The 18,493-nt window shown below is 63.9% G+C and overlaps 2 protein-coding genes across 5 annotated transcripts in view; one reads left to right on the top strand and one right to left on the bottom strand.

The window, feature by feature from the left end:
* The window catches only part of LOC128830187 (sodium-dependent proline transporter-like), a 49,640-nt gene extending 37,649 nt beyond the window's left edge, over positions 1-11,991 (top strand). The window contains 10 exon segments of the mRNA XM_054015974.1: positions 507-645; positions 3,916-4,050; positions 4,492-4,595; positions 5,087-5,211; positions 7,321-7,433; positions 8,206-8,340; positions 8,713-8,812; positions 9,313-9,431; positions 9,868-10,041; positions 10,755-11,991. Coding sequence (XP_053871949.1) covers positions 507-645; positions 3,916-4,050; positions 4,492-4,595; positions 5,087-5,211; positions 7,321-7,433; positions 8,206-8,340; positions 8,713-8,812; positions 9,313-9,431; positions 9,868-10,041; positions 10,755-10,892 — 1,282 coding nt within the window. The 3' untranslated portion in view covers positions 10,893-11,991.
* A 1,575-nt stretch (positions 11,992-13,566) lies between these two features.
* Positions 13,567-18,493, bottom strand: part of STIM1 (stromal interaction molecule 1) — a 168,933-nt gene continuing 164,006 nt past the window's right edge. For all 4 annotated transcript variants that reach the window (XM_054015972.1, XM_054015971.1, XM_054015973.1 and 1 more), the window contains one exon: positions 13,567-16,761. In XM_054015972.1, the coding sequence (XP_053871947.1) occupies positions 16,236-16,761 (526 nt within the window). In that variant the 3' untranslated portion in view covers positions 13,567-16,235. The remainder of the gene's footprint in view (positions 16,762-18,493) is intronic.

Raw genomic sequence — 18,493 nt, 5'->3', positions numbered from 1 at the left:
GGAAAAACAGTTGCATCAAGGGAATCCCCCTGCCTGGAGCTGTGGAACTCACTGTCACAGGGCGCACAATGCACGAGAGAATAGCCCCTACCCTGGCATTGGGGCTGAAGCCGTAAGCTCCTCTCCAGGCTGGGTTTGGAGGAAGCATCACCTGCAATACTGTCATGTCTCCGCATTGTCAGTGTCACTCTCGACAGCTCACACGGAGACCAGGTCCCTGCCCCAAGCCGCTAGAGACCCAGTGCTGGCAAACTGGCTGTGGGGGTAGCGGGCCTAGCATGCCCGATGTAGGCCCGTGTCATGAGTAGGAGGGGGCTGGCTGGTGGGTGGGAAGTTGTGGCCAACGTAGGAGGCAGGTATGAAGCCAGGAGGGGGCAAAGGGATCTGGTAGTGGGCACGGTGGCAGGATTTAACACCCATTCTGGTCCGCGGGGGGTGGGGGGCGACCCCCTGTGTTCAGTGCAGGCTGGCTCCGCATGTCTCTAACCTGCGCTTGTGCCATGCAGCGAGCAGGTGCTGGGGGTGACGCACAGCTCTGGCCTACACGACCCGGGCCCGGTGAGGTGGCCGCTCGCCATATGCTTGTTGGTCGCCTGGATCGTCATCTTCCTGTGCATGTTAAAGGGGATCCGCAGCTCGGGCAAGGTGAGCGGAGGGCAGGGCGTGGCCGGGGTTTGCTAGCGTGGGCTTGTTGGAGCGTGTTCCCGCGGCAGCCGAAGGAAGGGGGACCCCATGCGCTGGCTAGGCCCAGAGTTTTCTGCATGTGTGTCCTTTAAAGAGGTAAATGCCCCCAGAAGCTTGGTCAATGGGCACGTTCTTACCAACGCTGATGCCTGAGTTTCACAGTCCCCGGCCCCTGCTCCCTGAAGTAGGTGGGTCTGATCCCCACTTTACATGGGGAAACTGAGGCAGGGCGTGAGGTATTGGGGTCACTCGGAGCGGAGTCGCTGACCATTAGATAGCACTGCCTTCGCGTGGTCTAATCGGTGTTGAGCTGGGGCCATGTCTCATGAATTCTCATGGGGGGGTGTAAGCAGCCAGTGGTGCTGTCAGCACCGTGGGGGGCTGGTGGGTGCAGCGTGCCAGGGACGGAGGGGGTTGGTAGAGCTGGGGGTGTGGCCGTGTAGGGATGGAGGGGGTTGGTAGAGCTGGGGGTGTGGCCGTGCAGGGATGGAGGGGGTTGGTAGAGCTGGGGGTGTGGCCGTGCAGGGATGGAGGGGGTTGGTAGAACTGGGGGTGTGGCCGTGCAGGGATGGAGGGGGTTGGTAGAGCTGGGGGTGTGGCCGTGCAGGGATGACTGCAGGGGTTACAGACAGGGGTGTGGCCGTGCAGGGATGGAGTGGGTTGGTAGAGCTGGGGGTGTGGCTGTGCAGGGATGGAGGGGGTTGGTAGAGCTGGGGGTGTGGCCGTGCAGGGATGGAGGGGGTTGGTAGAGCTGGGGGTGTGGCCGTGCAGGGATGGAGGGGGTTGGTAGAGCTGGGGGTGTGGCCGTGTAGGGATGACTGCGGGGGTTACAGACGGGGGTGTGGCCGTGCAGGGATGGAGGGGGTTGGTAGAGCTGGGGGTGTGGCCGTGCAGGGATGGAGGGGGTTGGTAGAACTGGGGGTGTGGCCGTGCAGGGATGGAGGGGGTTGGTAGAGCTGGGGGTGTGGCCGTGCAGGGATGACTGCAGGGGTTACAGACAGGGGTGTGGCCGTGCAGGGATGACTGCAGGGGTTACAGACAGGGGTGTGGCCGTGCAGGGATGGAGTGGGTTGGTAGAGCTGGGGGTGTGGCTGTGCAGGGATGGAGGGGGTTGGTAGAGCTGGGGGTGTGGCCGTGCAGGGATGGAGGGGGTTGGTAGAGCTGGGGGTGTGGCCGTGCAGGGATGGAGGGGGTTGGTAGAGCTGGGGGTGTGGCCGTGTAGGGATGACTGCGGGGGTTACAGACGGGGGTGTGGCCGTGCAGGGATGGAGGGGGTTGGTAGAGCTGGGGGTGTGGCCGTGTAGGGATGACTGCGGGGGTTACAGACGGGGGTGTGGCCGTGCAGGGATGGAGGGGGTTGGTAGAGCTGGGGGTGTGGCCGTGCAGGGATGGAGGGGGTTGGTAGAGCTGGGGGTGTGGCCGTGCAGGGATGGAGGAGGTTGGTAGAGCTGGGGGTGTGGCCGTGCAGGGATGGAGGGGGTTGGTAGAGCTGGGGGTGTGGCCGTGTAGGGATGGAGGGGGTTGGTAGAGCTGGGGGTGTGGCCGTGCAGGGATGGAGGGGGTTGGTAGAGCTGGGGGTGTGGCCGTGCAGGGATGGAGGGGGTTGGTAGAGCTGGGGGTGTGGCCGTGTAGGGATGGAGGGGGTTGGTAGAGCTGGGAGTGTGGCCGTGCAGGGATGGAGGGGGTTGTTAGAGCTGGGGGTGTGGCCGTGCAGGGATGACTGCAGGGGTTACAGACAGGGGTGTGGCTGTGCAGGGATGGAGGGGGTTGGTAGAGCTGGGGGTGTGGCTGTGCAGGGATGGAGGGGGTTGGTAGAGCTGGGGGTGTGACCATGCAGGGATGACTGCAGGGGTTATAGACAGGGGTGTGGCTGTGCAGGGATGGAGGGGGTTGTTAGAGCTGGGAGTGTGGCCATGCAGGGATGACTGCAGGGGTTACAGACAGGGGTGTGGCCGTGCAGGGATGGAGGGGGTTGGTAGAGCTGGGGGTGTGGCCGTGCAGGGATGGAGGGGGTTGGTAGAGCTGGGGGTGTGGCCGTGCAGGGATGGAGGGGGTTGGTAGAGCTGGGGGTGTGGCCGTGCAGGGATGACTGCAGGGGTTACAGACAGGGGTGTGGCCGTGCAGGGATGGAGGGGGTTGGTAGAGCTGGGGGTGTGGCCGTGCAGGGATGGAGGAGGTTGGTAGAGCTGGGGGTGTGGCTGTGCAGGGATGGAGGGGGTTGGTAGAGCTGGGGGTGTGGCCGTGCAGGGATGGAGGGGGTTGGTAGAGCTGGGGGTGTGGCCGTGCAGGGATGGAGGGGGTTGGTAGAGCTGGGGGTGTGGCCGTGCAGGGATGGAGGAGGTTGGTAGAGCTGGGGGTGTGGCCGTGCAGGGATGGAGGGGGTTGGTAGAGCTGGGGGTGTGGCTGTGCAGGGATGGAGGGGGTTGGTAGAGCTGGGGGTGTGGCCGTGTAGGGATGGAGGGGGTTGGTAGAGCTGGGGGTGTGGCCGTGCAGGGATGACTGCAGGGGTTACAGACAGGGGTGTGGCCGTGCAGGGATGGAGGGGGTTGGTAGAGCTGGGGGTGTGGCCGTGCAGGGATGGAGGAGGTTGGTAGAGCTGGGGGTGTGGCCGTGCAGGGATGGAGGGGGTTGGTAGAGCTGGGGGTGTGGCCGTGTAGGGATGGAGGGGGTTGGTAGAGCTGGGGGTGTGGCCGTGCAGGGATGGAGGGGGTTGGTAGAGCTGGGGGTGTGGCCGTGCAGGGATGACTGCAGGGGTTACAGACAGGGGTGTGGCCGTGCAGGGATGGAGGGGGTTGGTAGAGCTGGGGGTGTGGCCGTGCAGGGATGGAGGGGGTTGGTAGAGCTGGGGGTGTGGCCGTGCAGGGATGACTGCAGGGGTTACAGACAGGGGTGTGGCCGTGCAGGGATGGAGGGGGTTGGTAGAGCTGGGGGTGTGGCCGTGCAGGGATGGAGGAGGTTGGTAGAGCTGGGGGTGTGGCCGTGCAGGGATGGAGGGGGTTGGTAGAGCTGGGGGTGTGGCCGTGCAGGGATGGAGGGGGTTGGTAGAGCTGGGGGTGTGGCCGTGTAGGGATGACTGCGGGGGTTACAGACGGGGGTGTGGCCGTGCAGGGATGGAGGGGGTTGGTAGAGCTGGGGGTGTGGCCGTGCAGGGATGGAGGGGGTTGGTAGAGCTGGGGGTGTGGCTGTGCAGGGATGACTGTGGGGGTTACAGCTGGTGGTGTGCCTGTGCAGGTGGTGTATTTCACAGCGACGTTCCCATACCTGGTCCTCATCGTGCTCATCATCCGAGGAGCCACGCTGGATGGATCCATCGAGGGCATCCGCTTCTACCTGTCCTCGGACTGGAGCAGGCTACAGAGTGCTCAGGTACCCCCCCGCCCTTTCCATGGGCACCTTAGACTCCCCCCGCTCGCCATAGAATCATAGAACATCAGGGTTGGAAGGGACCTCAGAAGGTACCTAGTGCAACCCCCTGCTCAAAGTAGGACCAATTCCCAACTAAATCATCCCAGCCCGGGCTTTGTCAAGCCAGGCCTCAAGCGTCGGCGGGCGCGGTGGCGGCGGCGGGATGCAGTGGCCCGGCTTTGCGCTCGGCGGGCGCGGCGGCAGCGGGACACAGCAGCCTGGCTTTGCACTCGGCGGGCGCGGCGGCAGCGGGACGCAGCGGCCTGGCTTTGCACTCGGCGGGCGCAGTGGCGGTGGTGGGATGCAATGGCCCGGCTTTGTGCTCGGCGGGCGTGGCGGCCCGCGAGGAGCGTGTTCAGGGTGGAGAAGGAGCCGGCTCCCAACCAGCTTCTCTCCCCCTAGGTGTGGAACGACGCTGCCTCACAGATCTTCTACTCGCTGGGCATTGGCTTCGGGGGGCTGCTCTCCATGGCCTCCTACAACAAGTTTGACAACAACGTGATCAGGTGAATGGCGGGCCAGGGAGTGCTCTGGGCCAGGCTGGGTGGGGCCGAGGCAGCACGGTCCCGAGTGACCCCGCACACATGGTGCAGGGGAGGCTGCCCAGCTGCCGGGGTGGTGGGGGGGGGGGTGGGGGAAGGGGGCGAGTGTCTTTGCTGCCATGATGACTCCAGAGCCACCTGGGTCTCTACGCTTGTCCCAGAGCTAGAACTTGTGACCTGCTCCTGAATGCCAGGTCCTGCCAGCTGAGATACGGGGGAGCCTGGGAACTCCAGTTGGCTACCACCAGTGGGGCGGGGAGCCGGGATCCCAGCTCCTTGGCAGCTCTGCCACCCCCTCGGCTCCATGGGGAGCTGCTTGATGGTGTGAACGTCTCATCCCAAAGGCTTGACGGTCTCTGTGACAGAGATCCTGGATGGGAGGGGGGCAGCCCAGGCTCCTACCAACTCCTCGTACAACCTACCCTCCTCCCCCGCCCCCGCTCTGCTGCCCACAGGGACACCCTGGTTATTGCCATCGGGAACTGCTGCACCAGCTTCTTCGCTGGATTCGCCATCTTCTCCATCCTGGGCCACATGGCGTGGAGGAAGAAAGTGCCGGTGGGGGAGGTGGCCGATTCAGGTACGGGCGGGGCTGGCTGTCCGTCCTGCCTGGGTGAAACCATCCTGCCCCGCCCCAGCCAAATTCCATGCCCGCCCCAGTGATGTTGGGGGGCTGGAGGGGTTTTCTGGCAATTCCTCTCCAGATCAGGCCAGCTGGGCCTCCAGCAGGAGGTGCCCTCACTCCGGACCCTTGAGGATCGAGCGGCTCCTTGCCAGGCGCCTTGCCCTGGATTTAGGAGCTTAGCTTTGGGCAGCTGGGTTTAAAACTTGGCCTTTACCCCTTGGGAGACGGGGCGGGGGTTGGCTCCGGGGACGATTCAGGTCTATCCCTACGAGGGGTGCAGCGCACCCTCAGGGCATCCCGGCAGGGCACTGCTGGAGTTTCTAATGCGCCCCCCTCACCCCAACCCTTCTCAAATGTGTCCTGGCACAGGGCATCCCTTCAGGGACCACCGCTGGCACTGTCCTGCCCGTCTGGCTGGCGCCGCCCTTGATCTGGTGTGACCTGCACCCATTGGGGCACCCCACCTTTTCCCAGGCCGTTGGGCTTCAGGGGAAAAGCACCTACCCGTACCCAATCCGTAGGGCTCCGGGTGTAACTAACCCGGTCAGTGTAAGTACCCGCCCCCTTTCCCAATCCGTAGGGCTCCGGGTGTAACTACCCCGGTCGGTGTAAGTACCCGCCCCCTTCCCCAATCCGTAGGGCTCCGGGTGTAACTAACCCGGTCGGTGTAAGTACCCGCCCCCTTCCCCAATCCGTAGGGCTCCGGGTGTAACTAACCCGGTCGGTGTAAGTACCCGCCCCCTTCCCCAATCCGTAGGGCTCCGGGTGTAACTAACCCGGTCGGTGTAAGTACCCGCCCCCTTCCCCAATCCGTAGGGCTCCGGGTGTAACTAACCCGGTCAATGTAAGTACCCGCCCCCTTTCCCAATCCGTCGGGCTCCGGGTGTAACTAACCCGGTCAATGTAAGTACCCGTCCCCTTTCCCAATCCGTCGGGCTCCGGGTGTAACTAACCCGGTCAATGTAAGTACCCGCCCCCTTTCCCAATCCGTCGGGCTCCGGGTGTAACTAACCCGGTCAATGTAAGTACCCGCCCCCTTTCCCAATCCGTCGGGCTCCGGGTGTAACTAACCCGGTCAGTGTAAGTACCCGCCCCCCTCCCCAATCCGTAGGGCTCCGGGTGTAACTAACCCGGTCAATGTAAGTACCCGCCCCCTTCCCCAATCCGTAGGGCTCCGGGTGTAACTAACCCGGTCAATGTAAGTACCCGCCCACTTCCTCAATCCGTAGGGCTCTGGGTGTAACTACCCCGGTCGGTGTAAGTACCCGCCCCCTTCCCCAATCCGTAGGGCTCCGGGTGTACACTACTTCTGCAGGTGTGCAGGACCTTTTCCCAGTGAAAGAGCCTCACACAGTAATACGCTACATAACCTCTATCTATTACTAGTCACCAAAACCGGACTGCACACGCTACCCACAGTGCCCACCACTCCCAATCAGACACTGAACTTTACTTGATGACCATCTGGGGGACTCCAGTTTCTGCACTGTGAGGTCTGGCAGCTCTGATCTTTGGGGCTATGCCCTGGAGTTGGTTCCCAAAGAACTTCCTTTTGGACCGCAGTTTATATAGTGAAACTTGAGTCCTTTTTAGCTGTACCTTAACCAATCATTGTAGTAAAATGTTAATGACCAATCCTAACATCGTGTAACAAAATTCTTTAACCAGTCCTACCTCACCCCCTTCATTAATTTTGCTAGGTGTAAATTAATTATGTAACAGACAAAACAATTAAAGAACCAGACAGACCATACAGATAAACTATGGGGAAGTGGGGACCGTAATGACAAAACAGAACAGAAACGGGAATTTCACAACCACAACTATTGATAAGTGATTTCTTGCCAGACAGATGCTGTCAAACTGAGTTTTCTTTAGCCGTCTTATGTTTCTTTATCTGGTGATAGAAGACGAAGGCCTTAGGCTTTTGGCCTTACGATGTGGCTGCAGACAAAGGCCTTATCCTTAGACCGGGGTAGAAACACCCTGGCCAGGAGTGAACGTTGCTGGGCTATGCTGCTGCGGGAGGCCGTGTTCTCCATTTCTCCTCCTCCTCCCCCGCAGGTCCTGGGCTTGCCTTCGTAGCCTACCCAGAAGCCCTTGCTCTGTTGCCTGGCTCTGCCTTCTGGTCGGTCCTGTTCTTTCTGATGATGTTCACGCTGGGAGTGGATACCCTGGTGGGTATAACCTGGCAGGTCATCGCTCGCACGCCCCTTCCCTTCACCGCTGGGGGCTGCTGGCCTCTCTGGCCCCCGCCTCCGTGCAGCGCATCGGTGTCGCCCTCCTGGCCGTGGATCTGGGATGTGCTGGCTCCTAGCGATGGAGAGAAGCTTCTGCGCCCGCCCATCGGCTCCACCTGCCTCTTGGACACATGGTCCAGCAGCGTCCACCCCTCACCCCAGCGTCTGTAAATCCCGCTGGGCCAGGGGGTCCAGAGCTGGGTTCTGTGGCAGAGCTGGGTTCATGGGGGACGGTGTCAGCACCCTCCCCCAGGACACATTGTCATGCCCTTTATAGAGGGGGCAGGGGGTGCTCCTTGGAGGGGTGGGGCAGGAGCATGTGGTGGGACGGGGTGTGGGGTTCTCCTTGGAGGGGTGGGGCAGGGGCGTGGGGCAGGAGCATGCGGTGGGGCGGGGGTGGGGGGTTCTCCTTGGAAGGGTGGGGCAGGAGAATGCGGTGGGGCAGGGGCGTAGGGTGGTCTTTGGAAAGGTTGGGCGGGGGGCGGGATCTTTGCCACCCTGAGTAGGACGGGCAGTCAGGAGTGACCCTTGCCAGCTTCCTCTGGACTTAGCCCCACATGATGTGTGGGGTGCTCCTGGAAACACTCCCTCCGCACCAGGGCCTGGGACACGCTCAGCAGGGTGCCGGGGCACTGAGCGCACGTCCCGAGATCGGCAGAGCCCCATGGGCAGGTGCCTGGGATGCCTGACGCCCCCGTCTCTCCCCCAGTTCGGGAACATGGAGGGCATCACCACGGCCGTGCTGGACGAGTTCCCGGCCCTGCGCGAGTGGAGATGGAAAACCCTCTTCCTGGGTGCGCTGTGCTTCACCTTCTACCTGCTCGGCCTGCTGCTCATCACCGAGGTAGGGCAGAGCTCAGCCCCCGGCCCGTCGTGTGCAGCCCCACGGGGAGCCGGCTGTCGGGGCCAAATTGTCTCCAGCCCACAGATGCCATCGGCCTCGGGGCAGGAGCCCACGACTGTCTGCTTGGCACGGGGGGCGGGGCCTTCCCCTCTGGACGGGGGCTCCGGGGGGTGCTCACCCTGCTGTGCCGCACTCGGGCTGGAGATGGGTGGCCGGGTCTGTGGCTCAGCTGGGCACATGCTGGGCAAGCAAAGCGCCCCACGGCGGGTCCGTGGGGGCAGAGGCTGCCCCTCCGGCATGACAGGCACTGGGCGTGTTTCCCCGCCTGTGCCCGGCCGGGTGTTCATGTGCCCGCTGCACTGTCGCTTGCAGGGCGGCATTTACTGGTTCACCCTCATCGACGCCTACAGCACCAGCTTCGGTCTCATCATCATCACCCTCTTCATGTGCATTGGCATTGCCTTCTTCTACGGTGAGTGTCCCCAGCCCGGGGCTCGGTGCATCCCAGAGCGTTGGACTAACCTCCCTCCTCACCCACCGCGGAAATGCAGCCGCCTCTGGGGCACGACATGGTAGCTGCTTCACAGCACATAGTAACACCACTCCACCTTGTTCAAGCATCAGCCGCGTGCTTGGTACAGGACGCAGAGGGAGCCCAGGCTGATCTCCACCCTGGAGGGCAGTACGTTTCCGGCCAAGGCTCAGGGCCCCAGTGCTTCCTCCAGAAACCAGCAGCACCCTCTGGAACCGCTGACCCGGAAAGAGCACTTCCTTCTGAGCTACCAAGCGCCCTCTCTGCAGCCCCTGGGGGTGCTGGGAGATCTGCCATCCAAGCCCTGCCCTGGTGTGCCCCTGGGGAGCTCACCCAGTGCCGGGTCCGGCTGAGTGGCGGGGACGCCCCAGCACTGGTGCAGGGGGTGCCCATGGCCCCGGGGGTTCTCCTCTTTAAACCTCCATTTGTCCCCATCTCAGGAGTGAACCAGTTCTGCCGGGACATCGTTGACATGATCTGCCGGTGCCCGCCCTGGTGCAGCAAGCTGGTGCTGTACTTCAAGGCATGCTGGGTATTCATCACGCCGTGCCTGCTGCTGGTAGGTACCGGCCCTGCCCGCGGAGCTCCCACCCCACCGCAAGGGGCAGCTGAGTGATGCAGGAGACAAGCCGGCCTGTGTCGCCAGGCCCAGGACAACTTTAGTGCTGAAGAGCTGAGCTGCTCGGGGGCCTTCCTGACCCGGCAGCCAGATGGGGGCCGTGCAGGCCCCGGGTGTCCCGGCCTGTAACCCCCTCGGCATCCCCAGGGCAAGGCCAGACTCGACGGGGCTGCACCACTGCCCCCTAGTGGCTGCAGCCTGCACAGGTAGAATAGACCGAGTTCTGGCAGCCCTCGTGACCCCCCTCCCCATGGTATCTGGGCACTTTCAGGGGTGGGGGTGGGGGCGGGCAGGCCCCTTGCTGCAAGAGGTGGGTCTGGATGGCGGGGGAAGGGCTGCGGGTGTCTGACCGTGCTGCTCGGATCTGCCCTTCCAGTTCATCCTCTTCTACATCTTCCTGGAGATGTACAACACGACCCTGCACTACGGCGCCTACGCCTACCCGCGCTGGGGCAAGGCCCTGGGCGTGTGCATGGGCACCGTGACCTGCATCCAGATCCCGCTCTGGGCGCTCGTGGCCATCTGCAGGGAGTCGGGGACGCTGACGGACGTGAGTGTGGAGCCGAGCTGCCCGCTCTGCCTCCTCCCCGGGACCCCGTGCAATCCGGCTCCCCCCAGGGGTGGGGAGGGCGTGGCTGGAAGGAGCTGGGAGCTCCCGGCTGGGGGGGTGCAGAGTGGGGCATGCTGGGATCTGGATACTTGCCATCTCTCACCACCTGGGCTGGAGCCCCTGCTGGGCCCTGATTTGTCCTTTCTGGGCAGGGCTCAGGCTCCCGACCGCAGCCCCGGGGCCCAACCCTGCGGCCGTCGGGCAAATGCTGCCATGCTTCAGCAGTCATGTGCCTCAGCCCCCCACCCCGCGAGTCCTTGGGCCTCGCTCCCCCGAGGGCTGGGCCTGGCGCCTGGCTCACACCCCTCCCACTCCTTCCCCTGAGGGCAGGGCCTGATGCCTGGCTCACCTCCTCGCCCGAGGGCTGGGCCTGGCGCCTGGCTCACACCCCTCCCACTCCTTCCCCTGAGGGCTGGGCCTGGCGCCTGGCTCACCCCCCTCGTCCGAGGGCTGGGCCTGGCGCCTGGCTCATCCCCCCCCACTCCTTCCCCTGAGGGCAGGGCCTGATGCCTGGCTCACCTCCTCGCCCGAGGGCTGGGCCTGGCGCCTGGCTCACCTCCTCGCCCGAGGGCTGGGCCTGGCGCCTGGCTCACCTCCTCGCCCGAGGGCTGGGCCTGGCGCCTGGCTCACCCCCGCCCCCCCACTCCTTGCAGCGCTTCCGGAAAGCCATCCACCCCCTGAACTCCTGGCGCACGGCGACCACCCACGCCGAGGTCATCGACGTCCCCTACACCATCAACCTGGTGGACAGCGACTTCGGCAGCCCGTCCCAGGGGAGCAGTGAGGCCTGAGGGGCTGGGGCTGGCAGCAGAACTGGGGCTCCAGGCAGGTCGCTGCCAGTGGTGCCCTCTCCGCTCCGGGCAGCTGCTCCGGGCTCCGTTGTGGCAGGCGGAGGCCGCGGCCGGCGCTCCCGGGTCCCGCTGGAGGCTGCAGCTGGCCCCTCGCCTGCAGGAACCTGCTGCTCTCCAGCCGCAGCGGTGCCAGCAGGGGGTGGGCCGGGGGGGGGCAGGACTCTGCTCAGGGCTGTGGCCAGTCAGCTGCCGGGCGCTTCGCAAGAGGGGCCTGGCCTCTGAACCGTCTCAAAACGACAGGGAAAGGATTGTACGCCAGAGAAGCGATTGCACGTGCTCCCAGGTGCCCCCCGGGCATGGACAGAGAGGGGGGCAGACGGGGGGCCCGGGGCGCAGACAGAGCTGAGTGCTCCTGGCCCAACTGCACGATTCCCCAGGGCTGAAGCGAGGCTGGGCTGCTGCTGTCCTAGCGCTATCGTCGGTCCCGGGGGCTGGGCTTGTGGTGGGGGACACCTCCGGCTCTGCACCTGCCAATCCCACGGGGTCTAGGCCCTGGGTTCCTCGCCTCGGGCTTGGGCCTTGCCAGCCCATGTGTGGGGTTCTGCCCCCAGCGCCTCATGCCAGGCTATGGATGGGCATGGAGCCTGTGTGGCTGACTGCCAGGAGTCAGCGCTGGGCTTCCTACCACTGACCCTGCTCGGAGTGGCAGCTGGCAGCACTCAGGCCAGCTGCTCCGTTGGCCAACCCGGCCATGGTGCTAATCGGCTCCTGCCCTGGTCTCAGCCTGGGCCCCCAGGCCCCATAGCAGGGCAGCAGGACACGGCTGGCAGGGCCACAGCCCAAGCGTGCCCCGGGGCGAGGACTTGTGGCCAGGGGGTTGGTGGTGGCACCAGGTTCGTGGTGCACGGCTGGGAAGCACCTTGCCCTCCCCTGCTCCACGGGAACCGCCCAAGGGAGCAGGGCTGGCAGAGGCAGCGAGATGCAGGGGGAGGGGGTCTCTCCACACGCTGGCCCTGCCGAGGGGCTGGGTTTGGGGGGCCCCGGCTCGCAGGCTGAGGGGATTTCTCTGCTGCTGAAATAAAGGCTCAGTGTTTTCTATACAGAACTGGCCAGTCTCTTCTTAGCGCCCCACTGGCGGCCGTGGGCACAGTGCTGCCCGGTCCCTGCGTGGGGCTGCTCCGGCCTGCGGGGGAATGGGCCAGCAGGGCCTCCAGCTGTATGGCAGCATGAATCGACCCCCCCTGCAGGGTGGGGGAATTGCTGGGAGGCTGCAGTACTGTGTGCGGGAAGCGCTGGGCCCGCCCTGGCTGCGCAATGCACGGCCGGCTCCTCGTGCCCCCCTGCCCCGAGTCAGCGCACGGCGGGGGGAAGGGAGGCCGGAGCTGGGCCCGTGCCAGCACTTCACCGCACTGGGCGCTTTAGGTTTAAACCGTCCCACTGGCTCTCAGCCCCCAGGAGCTGCCCTAGCCTGGGCTGGGTGGGGCTGTGAGTGACGCCCCCCTGCAGCCGCTGCATCCCCAGCCAAGCCACAGCTGCCCAGGGCCGGCTGCCTGCCTGAGGCCTGTTCGAGCTGCCCCGAGCCAGCCCTGGTGCGCACGGCAGGGGCTGAGCAGGACTAGCCACCAGGCTCGCTCTGCTCCTGGGGGCATTGCTGGGAGCGGGGCCCTGCGGGAGGATTTGGAGCCTCCTGGCAAGACAGCCGGGCCCAGCAGGGTAACCGGGGCGGGGCTGGGGGTTGGCCTGGACGTTCCAGCCATGGGCGCGTGGGCGGCTTGGGGTTAGTTTTGGCCCCCCAGGCGCTGCTGCTGGCAGGCGGCTCAGGGCTTTTCATGCCCAAGGCCAGCAGGGGAGACAGATGCTGCCATTCCTGCCTGCGGGCGCTGACTGCTCCGGGTCTGATTCCCCCCCTGCCAGTTCCGGGTTGACACTTATCTTATCTCTGCAGCTTCCTGTCCCTGCACCAGGGCCGGCCGCAGCCTGCGCCCAGCCTGGCCTGCCACGGTGCAGGGCGCAGGCTCCCAGCGGGGAATGCGAGGAGCTGCTGGGGCGGGGCAGAGAGAATTCAGGGGTGGAAGGACCAGCGGCTGCAGGGCCTCTTGGTCACGGCACAGGCTGCCCTGCTGGGAGCAAGGCCCTCGCTCCCCAAGAGGGCTGGCATGGGGGGGTGGGGCCAGTGCCCCTGCCAAAGCTGGGAGAGGCAGGAAAGTTGGCAGCATGCTCAGGGTTGGCTCATTAACAGAGTCACACCCCGGGGGGGGGGGGGGGGAGGGCAGGCAGAGCCCCGGCCCCGTGTGTGTGATTGCTGTGAGACCCCCCCCACCCCGGTATCATGGAACTGGTGCTAGAGAGCACCCCACGGCCCCCTGGCTGCTACATGTTGCCCTGGGGCCCCACCTGCTGCATTTCAGTCACAATAACTGTGCCACCCCCCCAGTGCATCGGGGCAGCCTCTTGCCAACCCCTCCTCCCCCGCTACAGGGGGTGTATCTAGGTGAAGGGCTGCGGGGATCGTACCAGGATGCAAACCAGCTAGTGCCCAGGGCAGCGGAGCTGGGGGGATGGGGGCTCTGCTACCCAGCCTGGGGCTTGGCCTGTCTGCGCAGTGCAGGCGGCCGGGTGCCCGTTCCTCGCGGCAGAGCCTGAGCCAGCCAAGAAGAGACCCGCAGCCCCTCGCTCAAAATCTCCTACATGCTTTATTGGATTGAAAACAGTTTTATGAAATGACAAAACAAATCAGACTTGGCAGATGCATCACAATCGCTGCTTTATAAATGCCACCGCCTTCTCCAGCAAGCATCGGCGCGGGGCGCCAGGCCCAGCTGGGGCACCCCTGCCCACGGGCCGTGCTTAGGGCAGGGAGGAAGCGGCGCACACCTGGGCCTGCTGGGGGGCTGTAAAACACCCAGGCCTGGGCTACACACCTCCCCGGGGCCCTTCCCACCCTGCTCTGGAACCACTGCCGGGAGGGAGGTGGGCGCTGCTGCCAGGCACGGCCCCGAGGCTGCTCTCAGCGGGGTGTGCTGAGCTGGTCTGAAACTGCCCAGTGCAAGCCAAGCTGCGTGGCTTGGGACCAGCCCTAGGCTGGCAGGAGCCGGCGGCCGGTGTAATTCCCATCACGGGCTGTCAGGGAAGGGCACATGACCCAGGGCTACCTGGCACGCGCTGGCAGCCGCCGCCCCTCCAACAGGACGTCCCGCGGGCCAGCCAGGTGGCCAGCAGCAGCCAGGGGGGCAGGAGCGTGAGGAATCGCAGGCACTTAAGCAATGTAGAGGATTTTTCACTTATCTCAAAGCAACAATGTAATCATTTAGCTACCGGCTCTAAAACTCCTCCTTAGCCCTTCCTGGAGACGTGACATCCAGTATCTTCCACCAGCTACAAGCAAGGGCCCCAGCCAGCCCCCCTCCCTCCTCAGGGATCTTTGCAGCCAGCCCTGCTCCCCCCGAGAACACAGGATTCCTCCCCACTACCGCAGGCAGAACGCCAGGCCCCGCGCCACAGGACTCCTCGGTGGGTGCCCAAAGCCTGGTCGCTCCCGCACAGGGAGGGATCGGGCGTGGGGGGCAGCGCACAGGGCGGGCGGGGAGGGCTGGGTGCGCTCCTTCAAGTGAAGATTGCAGACAGGCTCCAGCCGGCCGCGTGGGGGTAGCAATTGGTCACGGACCCTGCTCTCGCTGGGGGCGCTGCGGGGCTCTCGGCTGCTGGCCCTGCCGGCCTGGGTCTAGTCTGACCAGGGAGCAGCGCTGCAGAGGGGAACCCCCCTGGGCCAAGGCCAATCGCTCCTCCCTGCGAAACGTTCCTGACAGGCCGTGCTGGCCGCAGCAGGTGGCCCACCAGCCGAGAGCCGGCTCTGGTTCTCCCCAGCTCCTCACCCTCCCCCTGCTCCTCCCGCTGCAGCAGCCCAGCCCCGAGGGGCAGACACTGGCTGCCTGAAGCTGCCCTGGGACGTAAGAACTCCTCACTCCCCGGGAGTCCCTGCTCAGAAACCAGGAGCTGCGAGCCCCAAGCCCGGCATTAGCTCCCTCCGTAGCACCCCCCCAGCCATCGCAGCAGGGAGGACGCCGGAGGAACCCCCCAGGGGCATTAGAACCACCCCCGGGGGCAAAACCCCCGAGTCCCTCCTCGGCTGGCTGCTGGAACTGGACACGGCCTGGCACAGCAGAGCCCACTCCTCTTCCAGCCATTTCAGCCCCTCCCTCAGGTATCCTGCCCGAGGGGAATTCTCATTCCCCAACCCCGCTGGGTCCCGGCCCCGGGAACGGCCCTGATCTGCAGCCCAGCCTCTGGCCCTGATCCTGGCCCGACTCACCCAGGCAGCTCAATGAAGGTGCCCGGCTGTCCCCAAATGGCTTGCGGCCCTTCGGCCTGGTGGGAGCTGCCTCCCCCACACCCGACTGCCTTTGCCCAGGGCCTGGCCCTGGCCGAGGGAAGCTCGCGCTGCCGAGGCTGGGAAGGCTGAGACAGGGCAGGGCCTGCTGGGGGATCCTCACGGAGCAGGCCCTGCTTCAGAAACAAACCCAGCAGGCTGCAGCCAGCTAAAGAAACAAACACTGCCTAGAATAGACTTGGCCACGGTTCCTGAATGCAGCACCAGCGGCCAGGCCCTGCTCTCTCCCCACAAAGCCCCGGCCCCGCGAGCTGGCACGCGCCTTCTGCTTTCCCCTGCCAAAACCGCAGAAGCCCCATCCTCTCTCCCCAGTCACCCCAGCCACGGGGCGCCTGTCCCAAATTGCCCACCCGAGAGAGCTGCAAAGACACGCACCAGGCAGCTACCCCTAAGAGATCGCAGCGGATTCAACCCTGAGTAGCCAGGACTCGGCCCTGACCTCCCGCAGCCGCTGCCCCGGCCCAGGCGAGAGGGAGGCCTAGGGGTGCATAGATGCAAGCGGCGGGTCCGGCCCAGAGGGACCCCTCCCCTGGGCGGGTTCTCAAGCCGATCAGGAGCCACGCGTGCAGGAGTCCCGAAGAAGCCGAAAGGGGGAAAATCAAAGCCCATGAAACAAACCCGCACTGCCGTGTGGCCGAGCGGAGGCAGGGGCTCTCGGAAGGCATGAGAAGCCATGCACAGCAAAGCAGGGGGGTACTGAACTGGAGGGAGGGAGAAGGGGCGGCTGGTTTCCACGTCAGGAAATAAATACGTTTAAAGAGCTCCTCCCCCCGCGGATTTTACACGACTTGATTGGGAGGCAGAGGGTGTCTGGGGGCAGGGAGGGGGTGGGCAGTCGCAAGCATCCCACCCATGTGGCTCCTGGAAGGGGTGGGAAGGGTGCCCTCGCTTGTGGCTCTGTGCCCCGCCCCTCCCTGCCCAATGGATTGGGTTGGTGGCCAGCTTTCCTCCTCCTCCTACTTCTTGGGCTTCTTGAAGATCTTTAGGGGGAACTTTTTCTTGCCCTGGCTGGAGTCAGTCTCCTCGCCCGTGGAGCCGCTGTCCTCTTCCCCAGCGTTCTTCTTGGCGGCCAGCTGCGGGATGCGGGTGTTCTTAGCGTTGCCGGGCCTGGAGTCAGAGATGGGGGAGGGCGTGTCGGGCTCGGTGGAGCTGGGGCTGTGTGAGCGGGAGGAATCGGAGTGCCTGATCTCCCCGAGGCTGGCGGACTTCTCCATACCATGGTTCAGCATCATCATCTTCTTCGCTACCACCGGGCTCTCGGCCAGACGCTCCTGCAAAGCCCCCAGCGAGGAGGCCTCGCTGTGCCTGCTGCCTCCGTTGGAGGTTGGGGCGCAGCCGGCAGGGTGGCCTGAAGCAGCCTCCTCTGTGGACCGGGTCAGCATGGGGGGCCTGGCGGCCAGGAGCTTGGGAGCAGAGCCTGGGATGCGCTGCTGGTCGCTCATGTACAGGAAGGAGGAATCGGAGTCGGAACGACTTAGGTCTCTGTGGGCGGGAGGAGAAGAAGGTTACGACAGAGTCCCGTGCCCGGAGAAGCCTTGCACGCACACGCACACACATGCACAATGGCTCAGCCCGGCTAACACAGTGGAACTCTCCCATGTGCTATTCTGCAACAAGCCTCCAGGAGCAAACCAGTCCTGCTGCTCTGCTCCTGCAAGGCCCCGTCCTGTTCTACCGTGGTGCTTGCCCCCCAGGGGGGGCTGCTGGCCGGCCCAGCCGAGCCAGGACTTGCCCCGCCCATGCATGCGACTTGGCACATGGGGCAGAGCAAACCCCCTGGCAGAGCTGCTGTCTGCAGCTAGTGGGAACCAGGGCAGGTTCCCTTGGCTTCGGCTGTCCGTTCTGTGCCCTTGTGCCTGGAATCAGGGTGATATAAAATTATTCTGCTTAACTGCCAGGGGGCAAATTTGTCACGTACCCATGGGAGATATACAGCACAGCGATTGCTATGTCTTAACTCAGGAAGTTCCTTCGAGAGGAAATGTCGCCAAACTCCAAACCTGGAGACAATGGATCTGTCTGTGCCTGCGTCCTGTAGCTACCTAACTGCTTAGTTTGCAAAATAAGCAAGGAGGGGGCAAGCAGATGAACAATAAGGGGTCATAAGAGGGGCGGATGCATGTAGCTTGCTAATTATGTATGGGAATGATGGCAAATTTTGGCCAATCATAGAGCGATAGATTATCATAAGCAACTGCATATAATGCCTTGCTGTAAGTGTTTTCTTTGTTCTTGCTGACTTATGAGCTCAAACCCAATTGCAATTGAAATAAACAGATCGCCCCTCCCGGGGCTCCCTGCTTGATTAGCTGTGTCCGTCTCTCCTAATTCCTCAGCTGGAACGGACAGGGATTTCTATGACAAGGGAAAAGCCCTGGTGCGGATGAGGCCTAAGGCCAGGGAGAAACGCCGCTGTCAGACAGAGTGCAGGGGCCGTGGGGGCAGCACAGAGGGACCTGGGGCCCGCTCCCAGGACCTCGTCCAGTGGGCAGCGGCAAAGCTCTCAGCCCTGCACTTCCTGGGCTCAGACAGCTGCAAGAGTTCAGCTTCACGCCCTCTAGCTCTTCAACCACCAGCGATAGCTTTACGAACACGGCGGCGTCCGACGTCTCCTCCAGCCGGGTGAGCTCTGGCTGGGCAGGGAGCTCCCCCCTCTCTGGTAACGGTACTTTAGCTTAAACCTTTCCTGTGACTTTACCCTCCAAACCCCGCATCTCTCCCCTGGACTGCCGTGAACAGAGAGAAGCGAGCAGACTGAAGAGTATCAGGGGGTAGCCGTGTTAGTCTGTATCTACAAAAACAACAAGGAGTCTGGTGGCACCTTAAAGACTAACAGATTTATTTGGGCATAAGCTTTCGTGAGTAAAAACCTCACTTCTTCGGATGCATAGAGTGAAAGTACTTTCACTCTATGCATCCGAAGAAGTGAGGTTTTTACTCACGAATTATGCATCCGAAGAAGTGAGGTTTTTACTCACGAAAGCTTATGCCCAAATAAATCTGTTAGTCTTTAAGGTGCCACCAGACTCCTTGTTGTTTTTGCAGACTGAAGAGTGGATCTCCCCGTGGAGTGAGTGATAGGCCTCTCGGCCTGGTCTCCAGGGCATCGGGTCTCATTTGACCAGAGCAGGGTCCCACTGCATTATCTCAGCCTGCAGGCGCGCGCACAGCCCCTCTCAGCTCTGTCTGCAGACTGATCTAAGACAGACAGCGT

Source organism: Malaclemys terrapin, chromosome 1 (genome assembly GCF_027887155.1).
Source record: "Malaclemys terrapin pileata isolate rMalTer1 chromosome 1, rMalTer1.hap1, whole genome shotgun sequence".
Classification (NCBI taxonomy): domain Eukaryota; kingdom Metazoa; phylum Chordata; order Testudines; family Emydidae; genus Malaclemys; species Malaclemys terrapin.
Note: the sequence above shows the minus strand (reverse complement) of the source record. Positions and strands in the feature narration are given on the sequence as shown.